Genomic DNA, 25,681 nt, shown 5'->3' on the forward strand with positions numbered 1-25,681 from the left:
GATAGTTTGTATCTTTATTATACATGTTTTGTGTATAGATGAATTTTGCCATATATATGAACTTCGATGACCTTTATTCAGCTTTTTTTTCAACATACATGTATTTGTTTATTTTCTGGCACAAGTTTGTAAACTTTTTCATATAAATTAATTTTTCAACTGACCATTTCCATTTTCAAGGTATGATTAGGAAAAATTATAAAGCCAAGAATAGGAAAAACATTGATTGTTTTAGGAATGAAATCACCTTTTTATATAACTACTTGTGAGCCTAATATGTAAAATTTGTTTGCCCACATGATTTGTCAGTAGTCATACTAGTGCACTATTGAATTAATCAAAAGCAACTTTCCTTCTGAATGTGCTTTAATTTTAGGACTTTGTATATGGAAAGTAAAAACCCATTCCTTTAATAAGGTCTTGTATTTCTTTAACATGCTAATTAGTACTTTGTCCCAGTAAGAAAAATTGAAATGTTTTACCTGAATCAGCTGATGATGCAGCTTTATTTGTTATATACAACATTGTCAATTTGTAATTTATATTCCATTTTGTATCACTTTTAAAAGAAAATACCCTAGGTAACTAAAAAATTACTTCATGTGACACTTAAGTTAGTCCATGCATTAGACAATGCACATTTTTACTAGTGATACTTTTCATTGCTTCAGATGGATTCAAAATGTTTGTATGAATTTATGAAAGGGAGATTTGGTTTCATACATCAATGAGACAGTTACCCAACAATACAAAAAATAAAAGCCATGAGTACTTTTAACAAGGGACTTTCTAACAAGAGTCTATAAAATATTATAGAAAAATATGAAGATGTGGTATGATTACAAATGAGACAACTCTCCACAAGAGGCCAAATAACACAGAAATTAACAACTATAGGTCCCCGTTCAACAATGAGCAAAACTCATACTGCATAGTCAGCTATAAAATGCCCCACAATAAGGTATGTAAAACAATTCAAAAGATTAAACGAACTGCCTGATTTATGTTCAAAATAATGAACAAAAAACAAATATGACATACAGCAACAAATGAAAACCACTGAACTACAGGCTCCTGGCTTGGGACAGGCACACACAGATTGTGGTGGGGTTAAACTAGTTTGAAGGCGCCAACCCTCCCCTAACCTGGGACAGTAGTGTAACAGTACAACATAAAAACAACCTATAAAAATCAGTTGAAAATCAGTAAGAAGCAGAAACACATCTAACAAAAACACAGACCAGAAGTGGCAGGGTTCTTATGCATCCCCACAACAAAAAAGAAGACACAAAGTATAGATCTGAGAGTACTCACAGTTACTGACAGCTAGTTGAAACAAGCTAATAACTAAGAAAAAAATTCATGCATCTAAGACTGAAATATCAATCAGCACACATCCAAAATCCAATGGATTTAGTATAAAGATATCATTAACAGTCAGAGAAAAACATGATCTTGTGCAATGCTTATGTTTGCTTTATTGGATATTTTCAACATTGCCTTGTATGATCAAAGTCAATTTCCATACTTGAATTTTATCAATTTTTTACCAAAATATTCTTATCTTTTTCAGGAACACCAAGAAATAAACTATCAGTACCAGAAATTCTGGATAAAGCATTAACAGAAGTGAAGATTTACAAAGACAATCATGTGGTATTCTTATTTACTTCTGTACATTCAAGCATGCTTTTAATGCAAATATGGAATACCTTTAAAATGTTTTGGAAATTTTATAGTTCACTATACCATTGGAATCCGGGTCCGTTCGCGCCCAATCACGTTCGCCCCATGCACGTTCGCCCCCTTTCACTTTCGCACCCTACACGTTCGCACCCAAAGTCTGTTCGCTCCCATTTTTTATTGGTTTTGTTTTTAATAATTTGTAAACGAGTTTTGGTAAGTGTATTGCTATAAATATATATTTTTTCATTGTTTCTAAATAAAGTGAGATTCTGACAAGGTTTTTTTTGTGTCATGGTAAATATATTGCTATAAACATTTTTTTTCATTGTTTTTAAATAAGTGAGATTCTGACGACCAGTATTTTATTTTTGTGTTGAATAATTTTTAATCATGTTTGGATAGTGTATTGCTATAAATAGTTTTTTTCATTGTTTATGAATAAAGTGAGATTCTGACACACATGAGATCAAAGGAGCCAAGCAGTTAAAAACAATTATCTTTCATGTTTTTTATTTAAAATCTTCAAAGTTTTACTTATACCAAGCTAAATACATGCAGTATTTACATCAACGCAAGTTAAAACAACCATGACAACAATCATGATTTTCAAACACTCAACAATAACACCAAATTAGGCTGTGAATAAATACCAATTAGCAGTAATCATACATAATTAACATTTAATAATTAATCATCAAATCAATTTAAAACTATATTTCATTTAAAAATTCCCGAATTTTTATTTATGAAAATAAAAATATTTTGATATAAACATCTACAAAACATCTAAACATTTATCAGGTTTTTGAATAAAAAAAAAGGGTGCGAACGGACCTAGGGGGCGAACGTGTGGGGTGCGAACGTGTAGGGTGCGAATGTGTATTGGGCGCGAACGGACCCGATACCATACCATTGTTTATCAATTGTCATGACAATTATTAAAATTTTTAATTTTTAGTTTCCATATTATGAATAAAACTTCAAATTTTCAGAAAAGTTAATTTTGTACGATTTGACAATTGTATTGAAAGTAGATATCTTCATTTTAAATGGGACAAGAAAAGAAGGGTATAAAGGGTATCTGTAATCCATACATCATTTTACTTAAAATTATAATATTGCCTGAAATGTATACATTCATTTACCAGTATTGCAGTAAAAAAACAACACAATACTGGAATAAGATTTTCTACCAGTATTGTGATCACCAAGTTCAGGTGATCCAAATTATATTCTTATGCTCCTGTACGTCTTCCAATTTATAACTTAAGTACTGTCTCATACATTTTATGGCATACTAAGAATATATAACCCACTTTATATATAAGCTAACAAACACATTCAAAATATTACAGCACAACAGGTCTCACTATTTCTTTAGTAAATCTATCCTGAAATCTTTTGATAAAAAAAATCATTAAAAAACTAACCTTGTTATTGTCTTGGTCTCACACAGTTTGATAACAGACATGTTGGTTTCAGGTATTTTATATTAAAGGTGACAGATGACAATATGTGATTGTTTTTACTTTCTGACAAATGAACCCAAGCTCAGTGTCATAGAACAGGTTGAGAAAGTTGGTTATACAAGTGATTAGTACTTGATTATGTCAGTATCAAACATATGCTAACATTTAATATTAATTAGTTAATTAGTCAGATTTTGAGCACGGAAGAAAATTTTATTAAAAAAGTTTGAGAAAAATTAATTTGTTTAAAAAAAACGTATTAAGATTGCACTAGAATTTTAAGCTATTAATAAAAATCCTATGGAAATTGGTCAGTCTGTAATCTTCTTAAACGACACAGGTCTTGAATCCTTGAATGTTTTTGTTTGCTAATGAAGTAGTTTTCACAAAATCATTTTTTTCCAATTTTTTTTATAAAAAAACACTTAATTTACAGTCTTGAAACAGTATGTAGAAGCTAAGACTAATATATTGATATATGCGTAGTGTAGTAGTCCAAGGTAGAAGGTATTTCGAAAATGACATTTTCTACAAATTTTGCTCAAAACCATCATTTTTTAGAATTTATCATTTCATTTAGTATGTTTAAGGATGGATATTATAATTTAAGAATAAGAAAAAAATCAAAATTCAATGTGATACATACATATAGAATTCCTGTGTTACTGTGGATTAATTTATTTTCGTGTGTACCAATTTTCATGGATTTACAAAAATTTGCATTTTCTGAGATATTTGATGTCATGGTTTTTTGCATATAGTCCCAGGCACTCTGGCTTCCGCCTCCAATGAAAACTGACCACCATGAAATAGCACAATAGTGCTGAACATGGCGTTTACCACCAATCAATCAATATGCATATATTCCTATAAAACATGTAGATTTGTGGTTTCCCTGTACCCATGATAAATCAAGAAAATTGGTATCCAATAATAAGGAATCCAATCCAGTAAAAAGGCCAGTTTGACCTGAAGGGACCAGAGTAAGTTTGTACCATTACTTTGATTTTTGGTCTCTTATCAAATCCATGATATTCTTGGATGGAAACACTTCTTTTAGTGTATTGTATAGTTATTTTTCGGTTCTTTAATTATTTACATTTACAGCTGCTGTTGAAAGCAAAAAAAAAACATATTTTCAATCCCTTGACATTGGATTCATGTTCTAAGGTATTTAGGAAGAATGTAGGACAGAAAGTCACAGGACAAAAAGTCGCAGACAAAAAGTCACAATTCAGTTTTGAGATCGTTTTTCTTTGAATAAGAACACACTTATTTTTAAAAACATTTTTGTATTTTTTCTTGAACTATTATATGTAAAACAACTTTGTTAACAAAATGTATTCTAAAAAAAAATCAATAACAATCAAATAATTGTTAAGAAAACAATTTGTCAAAGTGGCTTGGTTCTTAAATATCTTCATGGTGCCAAGAAATATATCCTTTGCTTGATTAAAATTTGATAGATCTTCATTTATCAAAGCTTATGAACAATTTTCTTAACTGTTAAATGAATATATGTAATAAAGAAACTATTTCAAGAACTTTCTATTATGTATTCAAACTATTTTAAACAAATAATTTGTGACTTTGTCCTAACAAATTTGTGACTTTTTGTTCTAACAAATTTGTGACTTTTTGTTCTAACAAATTTGTGACTTTTTGTTCTAACAAATTTGTGACTTTTTGCCTGCTTACCTTTGGGGAATGGCCTTTTTAAAAACTATTTTGGGGAAAAGATACCATTTAGTTATTAAAGTTAGGAATGGATAATTTTAGGAATTCTACATGACTTTAAAATTAATCATAGATCTATTGGAGTGGTTCCTAAACAAACAGTGAGAAATGGCTGAAAAGTCCATCATATTATATAACATTTCTATTGAATCTCATAATTTTGACACCTACACTGGACAAAGCTCCTGTAAACTTCCCTTTAATTTTTTACAAAGATTAACAACACAATTATGTTAATCTTTGAGTAATTGTGATTTTAATTACTCCATAAAAGATATAATAAATCAGATAAGTAATCCATAGACAGGTGTTGTCATAGGTATGATAAGTTCTGATAGGTAAATTAGTGAGATAATTAATCTTTGAAGTCATGAGTCATCACTATTACATCAAGGGCCAATGCCCTGCATGTTTTTTTTGTATTTCCAATTTCTTGAAGTATACAGGTATAACATGTCCTTGTGAAAATTACCCAGTAAAGCTAGATAAGGATTAAATAACAGAAAAGAAGGGATTAGTTTATTATGTCATGACTCAGAATCCCTACATGCACTAGATAAAATCAAAAGCAAAGAAATAGTGCATTTGTTGCTGTTCTCCATCCGATTGTTTTTTGTTGTTTTTTTTATCATTTAGGGAATTTGCATTTAGTGACAGATGTAAAATTTATTCCAAAATTTTCTAGGCACAGGACCATTTAGAGCTTTTAACAATGTATAGACACTTATCTAAAGACTTTATGTTGACCGCAATGTCTTTTCATAAGTTGTTAGGTTGCTGTCTCATTGACATTCACCCACAAGTTCCTTTTATTATTGAATTTAAAATTCACTTAAAATTTGTACCATGGATGTACTATATTGACAAGATATTACTTCCATGCATGCTACTTATTGTGCATGTACAGTAAAAAGACCATGACAAGGAGAAAAATGCAAGCCCTGTAATTGGGAGATCCCTCTATCACCTGTGTAGACAAAGTGTTCGGTTCTAGAACTATGTTACCTGTAATCAAATTTAGAATCAAGAGCAGAATGTATTATAAAATTTTGCCTTTTGAATGAAATATAGATCCTGTATCCATACTTTGCTTTCCAACTTCTGACAACATTTTCTTTTACTTTCTGTTTTTAAGACCTTGTTGGATCCTCTTGTTTTGTTGGTAATGATACACACCACCTTAAAAAATGTGGCTGCATTATTGGTCTTTCCACTATTTGTGGCAGATTTAATGCTGACACATATTTTTTTTTTTTTTTTTAATTTTCAAATGATATGTATGAGGTAATAGTCAAGACTTTGTTTTGTTGTTACACAAATTTTTTTTTCTCACAATTAGTCAACCAATAAGCCAGTTTTTAAGCCAAAGAAAAAAGTTATCAGTCTTGAAAAGGTCAATTGATGGACCAACCGGACACCAACGCCTTAATATTATTTAATAAAATGGTATGGAAGATGCATTAATATTTTTTGATAATGCAGTGTTTCTTGGACTTATTATTCATGGTTCTCAGATTGTTTTGATAAATCAACTGTCCCTTTTCCAAGGTACATTACATCGAGTCTCTGTAAAATGATTACTTCAGTTTCAAAGAAAACTAAAGTGTAAACACATAAATAATATTGTACTTACCTTTAAAGATTTTAAATAACTTTAAAAGAATTTCTTGGAAATAAACGCTTCAGCTATTTTGAGTTGAATGATATCTCATAAGGATAAAACTTTTACAGTATTATTAAATGGATGAACTGTTTTCTGATATCAAGAAATATGTCATATATAAAGACCTTTCAAAAAGATGTGGGCAGTAAGCACCTTAAAGTTATCTCTCTCTCTGGCTTGTCTTTCTATTTTAATTTTTGGACAATCCTTCAAAACTGTGTTTTTTATGGGGTTGAAGGGGTGCATATTTTCATCAGAGAATGCCATAGAATGCCCAAGATATACCTTAAAACAGCCACTTTATACATCAAGATAGATAATTATTGTTGTTTTCATCTTTTATTCCTTAGATTTGGTATATTTTGTAATTTTTTGTTCAGTCCAATTAATTGTTGAAATATTTAATACAAGTAGACTGGGCATGTAGAGTTCCTGAATTGAAAGTCTTACTGGTAGAAAATATAAAATGATTTTAGTGACATTTCACTGAAAAAGACAGTTTTGAAATTTGAGCTTGTGATATTAGATTTATACATTTTTGTACTGATACATGTAAAGCTGTTAGAGGAAGAATTATCATCAATATGTGGATATCAAAGTATGATGTAGACATTGTGCTTGGTGAAATGCGCTGTATTAAATCTGAGGAGGATAAACATTTGTTGAATAATTTTAGTCTCATAAAAATACATTAATCAGTCTAATAAAAAACCACATGGATGTCAAATATTGCGATATAAGGTCATCTTAAATCTAAAGGAGTATCAGCATTAACATCCTATACAGCCTTCATTTTATGTTTGTATGAAGTTTCAGCTCAATTTTATGTTTTAACTTAAACATGTTGTACTTTTTTATTTGCATATAAATATGATTATGAAATTTTGACAAATATAGAGAAATATAACTATGAACATGTACTTAAAATATAGGAAAATATTGGAGTATAGGATCTCTTAACACCCTCTAGGCAAAATAATAGGAGACATCTTGTTTGCCATGTCATTGCCATTTTTAATCCTTAATGAAAAGACGAGGTAAATTTACAGTCAAAGGGGGACAACTCAATTTTTACACAATTTGCAAAGAATCCTTTCTCTTGTAAACATGGTCTTAAGTCTGTAGAAATTGGAATCAAATTGAATAAATATGTCACTGTTTAGGTCCATTACTTGGAAATTGCAATCAAGAAAGGTTTAAGTTTACATTAAAACGGAAATTAGATATTTATTATATTATTATTTTCAAGAACATACGGAGTTGAAAGACATAAAACCATGCAATAATGTTCTTAAGAAGGCACATAACAAATGTTGTTACTTTTGTTGTAAGTTATTGTAAAGTCCAAATGTGGTGAAAAGAGTCATAAATGTGGTCACATTGGTCAAAATTTCAATCATCTTTTAAAAAAATGCTTTATTTAACCAAATTTGACAGATATTAGTCTTAACAAGTGTTATATTTTGGTACTGTTTAAAAAAAAATATAAATAGCTGTCATAAGAGGTTTAAGTTTTATATTGTTGAATTATATTTTGATTTTATTGTTGTGAGTTGTGACCAGATTTTAGTGAAATGAAATAAAACTGTGCAGGAATGTTCTTATATGGTAATTACTGAGAGAGGTTGCATTACTGACAATACCAATATGTCTCGTATAAACTCAAAGGGGGTCAGATTGTTTACCAATGAAGCAATTGAAACCACATTTAGTGATATATTTTATAAGGGTCCTTAATAAGAGTTGATACCTTTCACTATATCCGATAGGATATTCAAAATGGCTTCCATACTCTGGTGATTGAACACTAAGTCTTCTGTTTATAAAGTAGTCTGTTGTATTACACATTTATGCATGTCAGTTTCATGCAAATTACAAGAATCACCTTTTTACTTGTGCTGTAGTAATTTCTGAATTTATTTTATACCGGTATGTATTGTCCAAGTTATAAGTTTCCTTATTTGGATTTTTATGAAAATCTTATTTTACAAAAGATCATTGATGTTTCTATTTCATACTAAACAAGTAATTATTTGAATCTGAAATAATTTTGAATTCTGGAAAATTAATAAGAAATGTATGATGAAAATTAACCCAACATTAGTGGGTTATCCATGTGCACATGGCTAAGGTTCAAGTTACTTTCACTGATATTTCAGTATGAACTAACTAACCCCCCTTAGCCATGCATGCATTGCTAACCCTCATTAATTGGGTTAGTTTTCATTATACATTTCTTATCAATTTTCCAGAATTCAAAATTATTCCAGATTCAAATAATTCTGTGTTTTACATTATTATATGCATTTCAGTACAAGCAGAATATAATGCTCTGCTCCATAGCCATGCTTTAGTGACTTTAAATAAGTTTGCCTTTAAAAAAGCATCCATGCAGAGTATGAGGCTCTACTGTCGTAGTTTCGTTTCATTGACTGTTGAGGTTTTACAGTGCTAAAATGTTAAGTTTTCTGTGAAGATATATTTATGAAAAAGTTCTTACACAAATGAAAGGTAATTGATATTTGGTGTTCTGTTGTGGTATCATTCATGCATCTGAGTAAATAGTAATGCATTATAAGTTATAAGTATTAATTTAGATCCTATCACTCTGTCATATTCTGTATTCTCGAAATGATTTCTGATAGAGTATGATAGACCATTGGTAATTAAAAGATATTATGTTAGCATATTGATATCTAAGTTAATATCGTATTATCATGAAGAATCCGACACCCACCTCTCCATTTGCAATGAATTTGAAGCCATTTTCTCATTGTTCAATTTCAATTTGGATGATCATATGAGTTTTAAAAAAAACTCTCTGCGTGATATCACTTCAAAAACCATGCTGTAATATGACAAACAAATTGCTGTTTTTAGTTTAGCTGCAAAGTAAGTATGATAGGACCTTTTAATGACATCTGCTGAATGACAAAAAGTCTATTTTTCTTTTGATAGGAATTTGAAAAAAAAGGTAATTAAGCATTACTTTGTGTATAATTTATTTGAATGTCCTTTTTAACCTAGTTTTGGCAGTTTAGATATATATTCTCTTTTGAAACAACAAAACCAATTTTAGTTTAAAATAGGTCTGAACCATCTGAAGTATTTTTTCAATCATGTTTATTTGTTGGTGTTTAAATGCCACTATCAGTGGACCTTGGCTATATAATAGCAGCTAGTTTTTATATAAGTAAAGAAAGTCAGAGTTTCCAGAGAGAACCATCAACCTTCGGCAGGAAAACTGTCAATCATTGTCAATCCTTGTCAGTTGAAATCGAACACAACTCACCATGAGAGTGGTTAGAACTCACAACCTCAGACTTTACAGGCTATTGATCTGACAATGTAGATGAACTACTTAGACCACTTTGCCACTGAGGTTCCCTCCAAATATGTGGTTTGCCACTAAATAACAGTTTTTCATTAGTGAGTCTATATTATTTAAAAATGTCAGATAAAAAAACCATCTCTTTTGATCCCATAGTTAAATACAATTTAGTGGCTTGTAATTTTTATGCCTAGTCTATAATAGAAGGGGGAATTACCAGTAGGTTTTCTAGTCTGTCTGTTTGTATACATGTCTGTCTCTAAGTCCACTCATCCCCAAGGGTGACTGGGGAATAGAAATATGGTCACTACAGGTCTTCTTCCGACCGGCATTAAAACCCTTTCCAAAGTTGGGCTGTGTGGGATCTATCAAGTACGCAGCCACATCCGGTCAGAATGGGGACATTAAATCTGATGCCTCGTGTAGAGAGAGTGCCATGCTCTCTGCAAGTTAAGAGCCCTTGCAACAACTCTTTGAGAGGTCCGTATGTGGCCTGTTGCAAGGCTAAATTTCTGCCCCTATCCATTTTACCTTCATTTTCCATTGGCAGTCCAAATTTACCCCGACCTTCATTCCAAACAGCCTCTATTACAGGACCTACCTATTGTATTTACCAGGTATTGTTAATTTGTTCTCTTCTTGAACATTCATGAAATATTTGCCACTGGACATTAAGCAACCAACCAAAAATCATCCAAGTTCACTCTTCTGTCACATATCAGTTTAAAGTTTTGGTTTAAGGTAATTACCATGTGGTCAAATCAACTTGAAATTTAGTACATTAATTTATTATGATGTGAACCATTTTTAAAATACATTTGAACCAGATTTCATGGACATGGAAATTTGATAATGTGAACTGGGCATGGTGTGCTATGGTTGCATATTCTTGTTTTATTTATTTTTCTGTTAGAAAGCTGAATAATTTTGAGATTAAAATGAACCTTTATCTGATGTAAAAAAAAGTAAGGAGATACTTAGGGAGCAATAAAAATCGAAATTGAGGAGGCACAGACAACTCCAAGGTCAAAAGAAAAAGAAAGGAATAGACAAACAAAGCCCAAAACTAACTATTGGTCACATCATCCCATAAATCCTTTGGAGAAGGTGTGGATGGGGGTTTAAAGAATAGAGAATAATGGACAAAAAGTAGAAATAATAGACAAAAATGGCCTAAAAATATAAAGAATACAGAAATGAAGGACCCCCATCCAGACCCGCCTTGGAAGTGCTCAAGAAGTGTTAAAGATAAACAGTTTTCAAAGGATTGCTATTTCAAATCAATAATGATAGCTGATGTTTCCTCAATTCTTAGTTTAGTTTGGAATCAATTCTTTAACGTTGAGTGTTGCAAGCTTCTCAGCTAGAGTCTTTAATATTTTCAACTAAGTTGACAAATATATATCAGAATAATGAGTTTAGAGCATCTTACTGCCAAGATGTAAAATTTAAGGGAGCTAACATTATTACTCGAAAAGACATATGGTTTCAGATGGACCTAGTGTGTTATCAATGTATTGAGAGTTGAGACTATTGATTAAATTAATAATTAGGATGTAGTTTATTCTCTTAAATTATTTGAATTACACTTATTGATTGTTAAACAGGAAATTGTCATTTATAATAAACTGGTACATTTGATATCCAGGAAACATTTTTTTTACATTATCATTTGACAAAAAAAAATGTTTGAAGAGCACTGAAGTGATTGACAGGATGTCCATTAGAGTTACTTCCCTTAGCATACAAATCTTATGATGAACTTCTACTTATTTGGTATTCTCATTCAATGAATAAAGATGACACAGATTAAGATAGAAAAAAGTGGATAATGCAAAATCATCAATATCATATTAGTATATTTTAATTTTGAATTAGAAATTATTTGTTTTCATTTTGTTTTTAAGGTAGAAATTTTATTTTATTTTATAAATTGACAAATTTTGGGTTGTAGTTACTTCCCTTTTCATTCAGATCATATTTTAGTCTAATAATTTTTGTTGTGGTTACTTCCCTTTTGCCCCAGGTTTATAGTTCTGTTGTAAATAGTTATAGATTTGACTGATTCAGGCTTGATAAACTAATTTAGTTGTTATTTGTATATTTGCAGGATGGTCTGATTATAGAGAATATGCATGACATACCTTATGTGCATACAGATAAAGTTGGACCAGAAATTACTGCCAGTATGGCTGTAATATGCCATCAGATCAAAAAAATCTTCACATCTGGTCCTGTTGGAGTCCAGATATTAGCTGGTGCTAATAAACAAGCTTTATCTGTTGCCAAGGCTGCAGGTGTGGTATGTTTCATGGCTGTACCTGTAGGTTGTATTTTCTGTATTAGCAGCTCTGAAACTAAATGCTCCATAGGGTATCACTATGAATAGACAATATAGGAATACAGCAGGCATAGAGAAATTCTACCTGTAAATACTTGAACGTCTGAAGATAACCAAGCTTAAAGTGCCATATTTTATCTAGCATGTTCCATAAGTTGTTGTATTTCAGAATTGTATATAGGTTCACAAGTGCATCATAAATGTAAATATAAACATATATTATGTTTTGAAAAAAATAAGCAAATCTACAAAAGAAAAGAAAACATTCTAAATTTTAGTTTGGGAGTACATTAAATAAATATGACTGCCGCATCTTACAATAACTAAATGTTGAGGTAGATTGGATGAAAACTGAAGAACATTTTATTAGATCCTTAAAGAAAATCTCTTTTTAGCTCACCTGGCCCAAAGGGCCAAGTGAGCTTTTCTCATCACTTGGCGTCCGTCGTCCGTCGTCGTTAGCTTTTTACAAAAATCTTCTCCTCTGGAACCACTGGGCCAAATTTAACCAAACTTGGCCACAATCATCATTAGGGTATCTTGTTTAAAAAATGTGTCCGATGACCCCGCCAACCAACCAAGATGGCCGCCATGGCTAAAAATAGAACATAGGGGTAAAATGTAGATTTTGGCTTATATCTCTGAAACCAAAGCATTTAGAGTAAATCTGACATAGGGTAAAACTGATTATCAGGTCAAGATCTATCTTCCCTCAAATTTTCAGACAAATCTGACAACCTGTTGTTGGGTGCTGCCCCTGAATTGGTAATTTTAAGGAAATTTTGCAGTTTTTGGTTATTATCTTGAATATTATTATAGATAGAGATAAACTGTAAACAGCAATAATGTTCAGCAAAGTAAGATCTACAAATAAGTTGTCATGACCAAAATTGTCAGTCGACCCCTTTAGGAGTTATTGCCCTTAATAGTCAATTTTTAACAATTTTTTGTAAATTTTTGTAATCTTTTACAAAAATCTTCTTCTCTGAAACTACTGAGACAAATTTAACCATACTTGGCCATAATCATTATTAGGGTATTTAGTTTAAAAAAATTTGTCCGATGACCCCGCCTTCCAACCATCATGGCCGACTTGGTTAAAAATAGAACATAGGGGTAAAATGCAGTTTTTGGTTTATATCTCTGAAGGTGTAATACCACCATTGATTTTCCCCTATTAGTCTTTGTTAAATTTGCACTTTTCAAAAAATTGTGCAGAATTTATCTTTGTTTCAAATAAAGAAATACTTGGCATGAGTAAAGTTTTATCCTGTCCAGTACTATAGAAAAAATTTCACATAACATTTCATTGCATATAAGAAAATAACCATCACTGGAAGTTAACCAATCAAATTTTCCCCCTTTTTTAACCTGTGTACAAGCTTTAGTAACCATGTAACCTCAAGTTTCCAAAATATTCTATAGAAACCCCAAATAAAGAAATAATGGTGCTTTGAAATACCCAAGATATATGTTTATGACTCAGAAATGTTTTACTGCAATGAAATGTAGGATCAATTACCTACAACTGTCAAATTCAAGGGAATATTTTTTTTCGACCTATTTTCGTATGCAACCGGATGTGACGTACTATGATTTGGTGGTATTACACCTAAAGAAGACTTTTTTGTTGAATAAACTGAATGTGACTTTTTTCCTTTGTAATACTGGTTATTTCAAGCATTCCTGTCAAGTTTTGTCATAATCAGTTCAATAGTTTGAGAAAAATCTAGTATAATGTAAGACGACATCTACAGCGATTCGAGCAAAATTTCTTCGAAAAATTCAAACCAAGCCGCATCATGATAGAATATAGTGTGGACCAATAAATGATCAAATATTTATCTCATCTGCCTACAAACAGTTGAATATGATACAAAAGATGACTTTAGGATGATAAATACTACTAATGGACCTCTTATTCTTCCTTATAAAGTCTCTTTTGGTCCATTTATACCTCTCATTTCCTCAAAATTTCTACTTTTTAGGCCAATAAATAAAAATTTTGGGGTAACTTTCACTCATTTATGATAGAAATGTTATTATAAATGATTAATTGAAGTATTCAAGCTGCTTGAACTATCCGTATAAAAGTTTACTGTCTCCAAGGAGGTTTCAATAAGTCCTTGCGTAAAACTTAAATTTACGCCGTGTTCCAGAGAGAGACATAAAAAACTTCTCTTTTGGTGAATAATTTGTTGTTACTGCTTTAAAAATAATTTCATTTACTTAAAACTATATATTTATTAAAGTATTTCTTAGGAAAAATTTTCTAGTATAGCAGAATATAAGAAATAAGGAGAAAAAGCTCCCCAAGACTCTAAGTATGGCTTGTTCTGTCATCTAATATTCATGGTAAAGTCCTATTTCAAGGAAATTTTCTCATAAAATGTATTTTGGAGACTCCATCCACTCAGAATATTTCATTATTTGTAATATTTCACTTAAATAGCAAGAAATTTTAACACATGAGAGTACTCACAAGGTCAAAGGTGCATGTACAGCTTCCCATATTAGGTGTAATACCACCATTGATTTTCCCCTATTAGTCTTTGTTAAATTTGCACTTTTCAAAAAATTGTGCAGAATTTATCTTTGTTTCAAATAAAGAAATACTTGGCATGAGTAAAGTTTTATCCTGTCCAGTACTATAGAAAAAATTTCACATAACATTTCATTGCATATAAGAAAATAACCATCACTGGAAGTTAACCAATCAAATTTTCCCCCTTTTTTAACCTGTGTACAAGCTTTAGTAACCATGTAACCTCAAGTTTCCAAAATATTCTATAGAAACCCCAAATAAAGAAATAATGGTGCTTTGAAATACCCAAGATATATGTTTATGACTCAGAAATGTTTTACTGCAATGAAATGTAGGATCAATTACCTACAACTGTTAAATTCAAGGGAATATTTTTTTTCGACCTATTTTCGTATGCAACCGGATGTGACGTACTATGATTTGGTGGTATTACACCTGAAACTAAAGCATTTAGAGCAAATCTGACAAGTGGCAAAAATGTTCATCAGATTTAGATTCATCTGCCCTGAAATTTTCAGACGAATCCGACAATCCGTTGTTTGGTTGCTGCCCCTGAGTTAGTAATTTTACAAAAATTTTGCAGTTTTTTGTTATTATCTTAGATATCATTATACTATCTAATATCTAATACTATTAATTATGATTTTAACCTTATTTTACATGATTTCCAAAGCATCAGTAAATTCAGGTGAGCGACACAGGCTCTTGAGAGCCTCTAGTTTATGATATTAGACAAGATCCTAATTTTTGTTCTAATTAATATTTCCAAATTAATATGTTTTAGGTCTAGATTTCATCAGAGCAGAAGGTTTTGTGTTTTCCCATGTAGCAGATGAGGGTATTATGAATGCATGTGCTGGTGACCTGTTAAGATATAGGAAACAGATAGGTGCTGAAGACATTCTTGTTTTTACTGACATAAAAAAGAAGCACAGGTAATTAATCTGACAATGAATGGAAATTTTGAGTCAGATTTCTGCATGGATTCATTTTTGGCTCATTTTTATCCCAAATGAGCAAAAACAAATTTGCTGTTTACAGATTCTGTCTTGGCTCATTATCCTAAATGGCATTTTGCTATGTATTAACACTAGGTGCCTTATGTTATCCATTTTTCTGTTTCAAACTTTTTAAATCTTATTTTTAAAAACAACAGCGCCAGTTTAAATCTCATTTTTTCACAGTTGCCTAATTATTTCATTACCATATACAAGTATCTTACTATATAAATCCTTGTCATATACATATGACAGACATTTGAGACATTAACTGTAGATTTCTTTACTTTCAGGAAGCATTAGTTTTTTCCTAAATACTTTAAACATAATCATACAAGTTTATCATCTCATCATTTCTTTAAATAATGAATTCAATTAAAGTTAAAGGGAAAATTCACGATTTTTTACTTATCATCTTATTATGTTCATAATACCATAAAAAACATATTCCCCAAGTTTTATTTGGATATGAACATTAGTAAAGAAGAAAATTGGGAATTATTATTTTTATTTATTCGAACTTCCTGACTTCTGTGACGTAGTTTAAGTCTTTTTGCATGCTGGGAGTGGTTTAATCTCATTTTAAGTCTTGTTCGTTAATCATATAATAACGCGATTTAAAGGGCATCGACGACTTTTGGCGTAGCTATTAACCAACTAATAATTCAGAAAGAAAAGGGATCAGCCGTGCATCTTTTAAAATTAAAATGTACGATTTATATTTTAAGGATTTCTGATATGATTATAGTAATAAAATTAAATCATACAATAGAATGTTTTTATGATTTTTTTCCAATGGATATGCCGAACAAACATATATAACTGATAGTGTAATAGAAATGCATGTTTGTATTCTCACCTATTACTTCAGTCGAGGGTGTCTTACTATACAAATCCATGCTTCAGTCTAGAACTGTGTAAATACAATGCATGTGTATTATACTGACACCACCTGGTAAAGGCATGGTTAAATTCACGATAATTAAAAGATTAGCATTATGTAATTTTAATATTGTAACATCGAAATTCTGAATTACTTTAAATTTAATATTTTTATAAATAAAAATGGCCCACGAAAACAAGCGTATAAATCAAAACTGTACTATTTTAAATTATCATCGGTAACCTTGAATATTTAAATGTGCAGATAAAATTACCAGTTACATTAATATAGTTTGGTCCGTCCAAAGCGATCTATGGGTCATCTACATTGACCTAAACGGGAATGCCCTTATCAAAATATTCTAAATCTCACAATGTAGAAATTCTTTAGTTATTTGACCAACGATGTTCAAAATTTTTTACAAAATCAACTTTCCTTTTTTGAATGGAGACAGACTGGCAGAATTAATTTTTAATATGCTTTTATCTTGTACCTTTGCACTGAGACTAGTCTCAGCTTTGCAAGACTTATCATTCATTCATAAACCCACTCTAAACCAGAGACACATATACATCTTTTTTAACTGACAAGATACTCCCAAAGCAGACAAGCAGTATATTCTTTAAATTTTTGTGATTTAATACCAAGAAAGGAAAAAATCCCGAAATTAATTTGATACTTTGATACTCAATATTTTTCCTGGAAAATATGCACATCCTCATTCGGTCTGAAAAAAAGATAAGAATTTGGTATACAGAACATGCAGAACTGTGAATGTCATAAAACCTAATTGTTATATCAGAAACCATTATAAATGTGAACCTGTATACGTAAGACCTCATGGGACTTCACCTAACCACATTCAGGTAATATACAAGTAGCTCTGTAATACCCGGAACTACTGATAAAGAATGTAGCAATGCAAAGAAAATTCTGACGATTGTGAAGTCTGACCATTCATGATTTTAAAGGCGTCTTAAGCGGGATATTGCCGGAACAATTTAAATTCTTACTAGGTTTTTTTCTCAATTTAAATCACTGAACTGGAAAAAAAAAAGAAAACTACGTCCAAGAACAGAATTCTTCTTGTAAATTCATAAATACAACGTTCTTATTTTGTAACTTTCGATAGACTTGACCTCCTAGAGATGTATACATGTCTCTGTTCACTTATAAAAATAACAGGAAAGTATAAAATAAACTTGAAAAGGATTTTTGATGAATACTATGCAACCGGGACACCCCTTTTGATCACAGCGTACATGCATGTATTTAAATGACTGTCCGTTATTTCAATTAAGAATTGCAATCATACGCAAAATCCTATTATAGTTCATGGTGAGACTTTTTCTACCAGATACGCGACTTTTCGTATTTATATTTTCTCTTGTATTACTCTCATTTAATATTTTATGCATAAGTGCAATATTAGGAATGGTTTATCCCCCCCTTTTTTTAAGCTAACTAAATAAATTAATCAACCCTCTAGCTGACCAGACGTTAATACAACTACTATCAGTCTATTCAGAGTGAAGTTTCTTTATTTCTTCAAATAAGCTTTTTGGGGATCATTAGTGTACGTCCAGTGGCATATATATTACATGCATGTCGGAACAGGAAAATTGACATGAGGTACTACCGGTATTAGAACCATGTTCACATTATTATACATAATACATAACCATTGAGATGATGATGACTTTTTAAACTGTTCAAAATAATCTAATTGAAATAAAAATCTGTGATTTTACTATGTGCATAACTTCGATGAACCAAAGCAAGTTAGATATCGACCTGTATTTAAATCAGATTGGTTTTGGATGTTTCTCTCGTATATTCAGTATACATGTATATATTCTAAATTGCGACTATCTATAGTTCCGTAACCTTCTATCTAGGTGTATAAGCCAATGATCGACAAGTGCGTACATTTTGAAAAATCAATATTTGTATGTTTCAAAATGTCCATAATTATTGACAACGAGTAATTACTTACATTTTCCCTAATTTACGTTTGGAAAATATGTAAATATATTTTTATTTTATCAAATCTTTTTTGGGAATTATTTAGATTTTCATAAATATTCTTTACACCATAAATGTTATTTATAAACCAGCGTATGAGACAATCAGATTTTAGTCATATGGCTATTATATCTATGGTTAAGTAAAGACTAGTATATCATTATCGGACACGCAAGACAAAGATGTATATTCACCTGATAGTTTCAAAATGGTGTTACACGTTATCGGCCGTGTACACTTCTCAATACCCTCAGAGGTGAAGTGATGCACGAACTTGCTTTATATAATTGTGTAATAAGAGTTTTAAAGCCCGACAGGAAATCACTTGAATACCTGGACGTGTCAAATTACAATACCTCTGGGAACAATTCCTTTAGCCATGCTGGTGATCAGATAAGGGAGGGTCCGAATTTATTTAAATAAGATTATTACATAAAAGAATTATGAACACACTAGATTTTCGAAAACAATTTTACATGGAACACTTATTTATCACTTTGAACTTTTTAACTAATTTCCATTTAAATTTCTTGTTTCAAAAACTTAGTAAAAAAAAAAACAGTTTCAAAACGACAGACCATAGTATTAGTTATTAAAAATATTATATATAATTAAATTTTCCGTATCAAGTTAGTTAGGAAAGGTTGCATGCACAACCATGTCTATTATAATCTTTTTTTCTGTTTATGCTTTCCTTGTCGGGTAAAACAACCGTACGCTTGACAAGATATCGACACTCAATTACGGCTACGTTAGGTTACTGCTTTTTTGGGTCCTTTGTGGTTTATAGATATATCGTGGTTTCTATTCGGGGATGATGTCAAAATGGCTGCACGCGGAGAAGTGATACTCTAAATTTAAAATCGATGGTGATCTCTTATCTAGCAGAATTAAACTTTAATATTTATGAATTTGTGCTTTTTTATACATAATCAACATAATATCAATTTTTCATTTTTTTGCGAAGTATCCCTTTAAGGTAAGTCATTATAACATAGATAATGGATGGCAATCTACAATTCACAAAATTTAGATGTGATAATTATGGTTTTTCTTGATGTAATGCTAGTCTAAGATGCACCTCGACTATTACAATCATTGAGTTTGTGCAAATGTACTGCTTTTATCATGATATATATTCTTGGGCATATGTATCAAATAAAACATGTAGGTATTGACATTCATATTAATTTAAATCCTAATACATGTATTCTTCAAGGTTTTTTTTTAATCATGAATTTTACATTAGCTTTTGTCTGCAATATCCATTTTCAATACACAAATTCAATATAAGCTTATTTGATAAATTTCTAACATTTTCTGCTAATTGCCAAAACATGTTAGTGTTAAAACATCAGCTTTTCCTACTATATGACCAGTTTGGTGGTACTGCATGAATATTAATGTATATGTAATGGACATTTTCAAACTTGCAACACTGTATGCATTGAACTCCATCTAGCACACAAATAAAACTGTCAAAATTACTACTGAATGGTCAATACAAGAAAATGAGTATGGCAAATGTTATGCCATTTCAGTCTACAAATAAGACAGACACATTTTGTTATCATAGCTATCTACTATTGATGAAAACATCACTATTTTATGGATTTCTGCCATTTTGGAGACTGTATTATAGTTAAAGCAAGTTTCCCTTTTCCTAAGAGACTTGCATTGAATTTACTGTTCTCTTACATCAGGCATATGAAGTTGTTTTTGACAACAAAACAACCGAATAAGTTTATCAAACATTAGTAAATACTCTTTTATTTCCCAGGTGACAGATTGCACAAAATTATTGTTCATATCTCTTATTAATATTGGCATGAAGATAATTCTTAACATGGAACTTTTCAAAATTTGTTATCAATTTCAGCTTCAGAAGTTACGATGCGAAATGTAGTCTTAAGTGTTTTTTTGTGTTACTTGCAATGTGAGTTGGAGAATACAAGACAGGGATGCTTATCTCTAATTAACAAGCAATGACAGGTTTAACTATTTGTATAATTTTATTATATTTTAGAAGGTAGAAGACTTAGATGCTTCATACCTTGTATACAGATGCCTTATGTTACTAAGTTTCCTGCTGGCATATGTTCATTGTTCAAGGTGTACATGTTCCTTTTGTAGGGTTCATCTTACCTTGACCTCATTTTCATGGTCCATTGTTCAATGTTAAGTTTTTGTGATAAGGACCTTTGCTCACATACTTTTCGCAGTAGGTCAGCTATATTTGGTAATTCTGTGTATGGTATGATTGTTAGGTGTATATGTCTCACAGTCTGGCAGGTACTCAGACTTTGACTTCAGTTTCATGGTTCATTGATCAATGTTAAGGTTACGTGATTAGATTCAGTTCTCATACCCCGTTCACACTATGCCTTTTTAAATTTAGGTAGTGTGAAGGCCTTAACCCGGGGCGAACTCGGATTAAAATTACCCCTCATTTGAGGTGGAGTTAATGTGTGGCGAACCTGGGTTAACTACCTCACTTCTAAATGTGAACACAAAGTGAAGTTAATGTGAGGTTGTTGCTATAGTGACATATGACGTTTGCTTAAATAAGCCTTCAATGTGTCGTAACTATTACATGACGTCATATATCGAATGACATCATATCTTGACAGATGTCCAGCTACCGTATTTACTCAGGGTCACAAATTATATAACCCATTTTAAATTAGCGGCAGCAAAAGGGATATAAGTGTATTAATCTATGTTGAAATTTTCTTGAAAAACCTGCATAATGACAAACGATGAAACCTATATTATTTCGGTTGCTTTTTTGGGCAAAAAAAGGGTGCAATTTGGATAAAGGGACGTTATTTGAAAACATGGAAAGTGGTTGATGGTGATTGAACTCCTCCAAAGCGGCCAGGAGTGCTGTAAAAAATTTCAGACTTTAAATAATGCATCTGTGATGAAAAAAAAAATGTAAATATGTACAGTGGACAGATGCGGGTTACAATTTTGGCGCTAACATTTCTATTTTTGTTGAGAGGGAAAATCCCAAACTGGGTTAATTTTTATCAAGTATGAGGGGCCTGATGGGTTATTTTCGTTCTTCGTGATCGGCTCATTTTCGCTATCGTGATCCGTTTTTCTACAGATTTTTTTTTTTTTATAATTTCGTGATCCGTGATCATGGAAATTTATTTTCTGTGAATCGTGATTGACAAAAAAATCAACTCGTGAATCGTGATGAGACCCCCCCATCATGCCCCTCAAGTATGAACTGGGGTAATTAATTCGGGTTAATAAACCCGGGTTCAACCCGGTGCAGATTTTATAGTGTGAACACGGTATCAGATACCATAAGCAGTAGATCAACTGTATTTGGTGTATGGAATGATTGTAAGGTGTAAATGTCAATCTGACAGGATCCACTGACCTTGACCTCATTTTCATGGTTCTTTGATCAATAAAATTGAGAATGGAAATAAAATTAAAATTGAGAATGGAAATGGGGAATGTGTCAAAGAGACAACGACCCAACAATAGAGCAGACAACAGCCGAAGGCCACCAATGTTTAGTTTTCATGATTAGGTGGATTTCTCAGATACTATAAGCAGTAGGTCAATTGCATTATGTGTAATGAAATTTTATAAGGTGTACAGGTCTATCTGACAGTATTCATCTGACCATGATAGGTTCTTTGGTCAATATTAAGTTTTTGTGGTTACACATGTATCTCAGATACTGTAAGCAATATTTCAACCAAATACTGAGTATGGAAATATTGTAAGGTGTATATGACTGTGAAGAAGGGTTCACACGACCTTGACCTTATTTTCATTGATCTTGATAATGTTTATGTGATATCTGTAGTAAAACCTTGACTTTCAACATTAAATTCAAACATGATCAATGAAGCAGGAGAGACATGTCAGCATGTGCACTTTTGTTAAGATTATACCATTGAAAGTTGGTATTCCGATGCATTAACATCCATGTCTTTCAGTTTCTGGGAAATAATGAGATTCAGCCCCTTAAGTCATGTTTTGAAAACTTACATTGTTCATATATTAAAGGTTTTCTGATTGAGAATATTTATACTTGACCATTGATAAATTGTTTTTTTTGCAGAAGTATCCATGCTTGCTCTCTTAGACATGTTCCAGTTAATTTTGAATTTATGAAAAGGTCAAATTTAAGTATCCTGAATAGATGTGTTTGTAAAGAAGTACTTTAACTGAGCAATCCTATTTTATTTTCTGTTCACAAGGATCTTTTCATTTCAGTTTTAAGTGGAATACAAGGCTCTGTCCTTTATTCAAGCTTTAGTGACTATGGTATTTTTACTTTGTTCAGATGAATTTTAATTCTTAGGTTATTGTGATGCTTAATTTTATAGTCTTGATGAAATGAATTTGATGTAAAGCTTTCTACTGGGGATATATGTTCCGAAGTACATGCAGAATATTACTCTTTATTAAATTACTTTATTTTATTTTGCCTTAGTCTACCTAAGGTTAGACTTTTTCTCTGTAAATAGTTTTAAGGTCAGGACAACCATGTCTTACACACTTATAATCTAGTTTGTATCCGTTTAACAGTCATAATGCTTTCCTTTCTCCTATAAAGGTCTTTAAAATACAGAATATTGATAATTCAATGGTTACAAATTTTCCACTCTTCCAACATTAACAGAGCTTTATCAACAGTTTGAATCAAACATGCCTATTTTGTAATAATTGTTATCAATTATTGTTTAATCAATAATAGATTGAATTAAAGATTGTATCTACTAAACATTGCATTCCAGGAACAAATAAATAACTAGCAATTTCTTGTTGAAATCTGATAATTGACGGAAATTGGAACTGATTTTCACCTGGATAGTCATAATGAAGAGATATGTGTGACTAATAATGTTTAGAATCGTGTACAAGTTAAGATCAAAGGTTCTGATTAAAGAACATGGACAGTGCCATAATTATGTCTGTTTGTAATTAACTTATGACTAAAATGACATTTTCTGTTTTTAAAAATGAATTGTTTTTTTGCACTTTTATATTTGCAATAGAATAATTTATTTTGTCATTTAAGTTTAAGAGAAGGCGTTTTAAAATAGCAGTGGTTATTGATTTAGTTTCTGTTTTAATTTTCTTAATTAAGTTTTATTGTTTAATGATCTTCATCTGAATATGATATCGGGAGATTTTTTTGTATTCATACAAATAGTAAAACAAACTTTGGTAGAATCGCCATACAAATCTAATTAAACAGTGTTGACAATTCCAATTCTTCTACCAGTATATTGGTTTTGAGTGAAAACCCCATATTCAATATTTAGCATTGATCTGTGTATGTTTGTAGTTGACAGTTTAATTGAATCAGTTTCCATAAATTAGGTTAAGACTTAGGATACTTAGAAAACACTCGTAAATGGACATCCTTTTCCATTTTCAACATAGAGTGGGAAAATATTATGTTTATACAACAAATCTTTTGCTTAATGTTAAAATGCATTATTGTTGGAAATGGAAACATTTGTAAACAAGGAATGTTGCCATTACAGCATGAAAAACAGGAATATTTTACCTTGAAAGTAAATATATATTGCATGAACTGGAAATTTGAAAAATGAGAATTTGCTTATTAATTATTTAATTTACTTGGCCTAAAGGGAATATTATTAAATTATCTATTGATGATAAAGTTACTGAGGGCTGATAATAAATCAACTCCCTTACCGCTGAAAAAAGAAAGTTAAAGCTGTGTTGTGTAACTTGGTCAAGATAAGTGTCATTGTATCTATACACAGATACTATAGGTACAAGAGAAAAACTAAATAGCACATTTTTGTTTAGGGGCCAGCTGAAAATATTATGTTCATGCAACAAATCTTTGCTTAATGTTAGAATGCATTAATGTTGGAAATGGAAACATTTGTAAACAAGGAATGTTTCCTTTACAGCCTTCAGGTGCGGGATTTTCTCGCTGTGTTGAAGACCCGTTGGTAGCCTTGGGCTGTTTTCTGCTCTTTGGTCGAGTTGTTGTCTCTTTGACACAATCCCCATTTACATTCTCAATTTTATTAGCAATAAAAGAAAAAAAGTAATCTTTACTAAGTACCAACACAAACATACACACATGAGAAAAAAATTGAAGAGCAACGAGAGAAAAATTGAGGTACCAAATTTATCACTTAGTACAAAATATTACTGTAAGACAATAGGAGATATTATTGAATTGCATGGTATAAACAGAAACATGATATGCCAATCAAAAAAAAGGTTTTATTAACTGAGGATTCAATATCATTCGTGGGATACTAATTTTCATGGACTTCATGCCATGAGTAAAATTTCCAATGAAGTAAAAATTTTCTATAGGCTTGCATGCAGACTTTGGCAAAACCAGGAAATCAAATATCCTTGTAAATACAATTTCTCATCCATCCACGAAAAATTAATACCAACAAAAATAAATGAATCCACTGAGTTCCATCAAATTGCTTCAAAAATGTGGAGATTCCCTAAAAGGATGGTATGCAGTCCTTATTACTTTGTACTTGATTGTCTGAGAATCTAAAGATAATCTTGTGAAAAATGTTCTTTGGCAAGTTTTCTGACAATTCATTGTTTTATTATACAAAATGCCATATTTGTATCTAAACAGATCAGCATTGATTGATTGTCAGTTATAAGATATAGATGATGTTTTCATATGATAGATTTTGCTTGAACTTCTTTAAATAGACTTTCATCTTTCTGCTTCATAAAATGTACAGAAAATTTGAAAAACATTCCTGAAAATCCTTAAAAGATTCAATCATTGCTGTTTAATTAAGAATTTTAGAAATTGATGAGAAATTTCTGGTCAAACATCGGCACCAATTTAATTAAGATCTGAGCGATTCTGCAGATTATTTATAGCTTCTTAAAGAATGATTACAGTCAGTGATTTTCATTATGATAGCCTTTTATATTATCAATTTTCTCTTAAAGGCAAAATTATTGATAAAACATTCTCATTATGGAGAGTCAACAAAAA

General features: G+C 31.0%; 1 protein-coding gene across 1 annotated transcript in view; it reads left to right on the forward strand.

Moving 5' to 3' along the window:
• Positions 1 to 25,681, forward strand: part of LOC127701344 (uncharacterized protein F13E9.13, mitochondrial-like) — a 35,355-nt gene that overhangs the window by 2,061 nt on the left and 7,613 nt on the right. Inside the window, exons 2-4 of the mRNA XM_052205235.1 lie at positions 1,574 to 1,656; positions 11,997 to 12,183; positions 15,557 to 15,707. Coding sequence (XP_052061195.1) covers positions 1,574 to 1,656; positions 11,997 to 12,183; positions 15,557 to 15,707 — 421 coding nt within the window. The remainder of the gene's footprint in view (positions 1 to 1,573; positions 1,657 to 11,996; positions 12,184 to 15,556; positions 15,708 to 25,681) is intronic.

The sequence above is a fragment of the Mytilus californianus genome, unplaced genomic scaffold (genome assembly GCF_021869535.1).
Source record: "Mytilus californianus isolate M0D057914Y unplaced genomic scaffold, xbMytCali1.0.p SCAF_5, whole genome shotgun sequence".
Classification (NCBI taxonomy): Eukaryota; Metazoa; Mollusca; class Bivalvia; order Mytilida; family Mytilidae; genus Mytilus; species Mytilus californianus.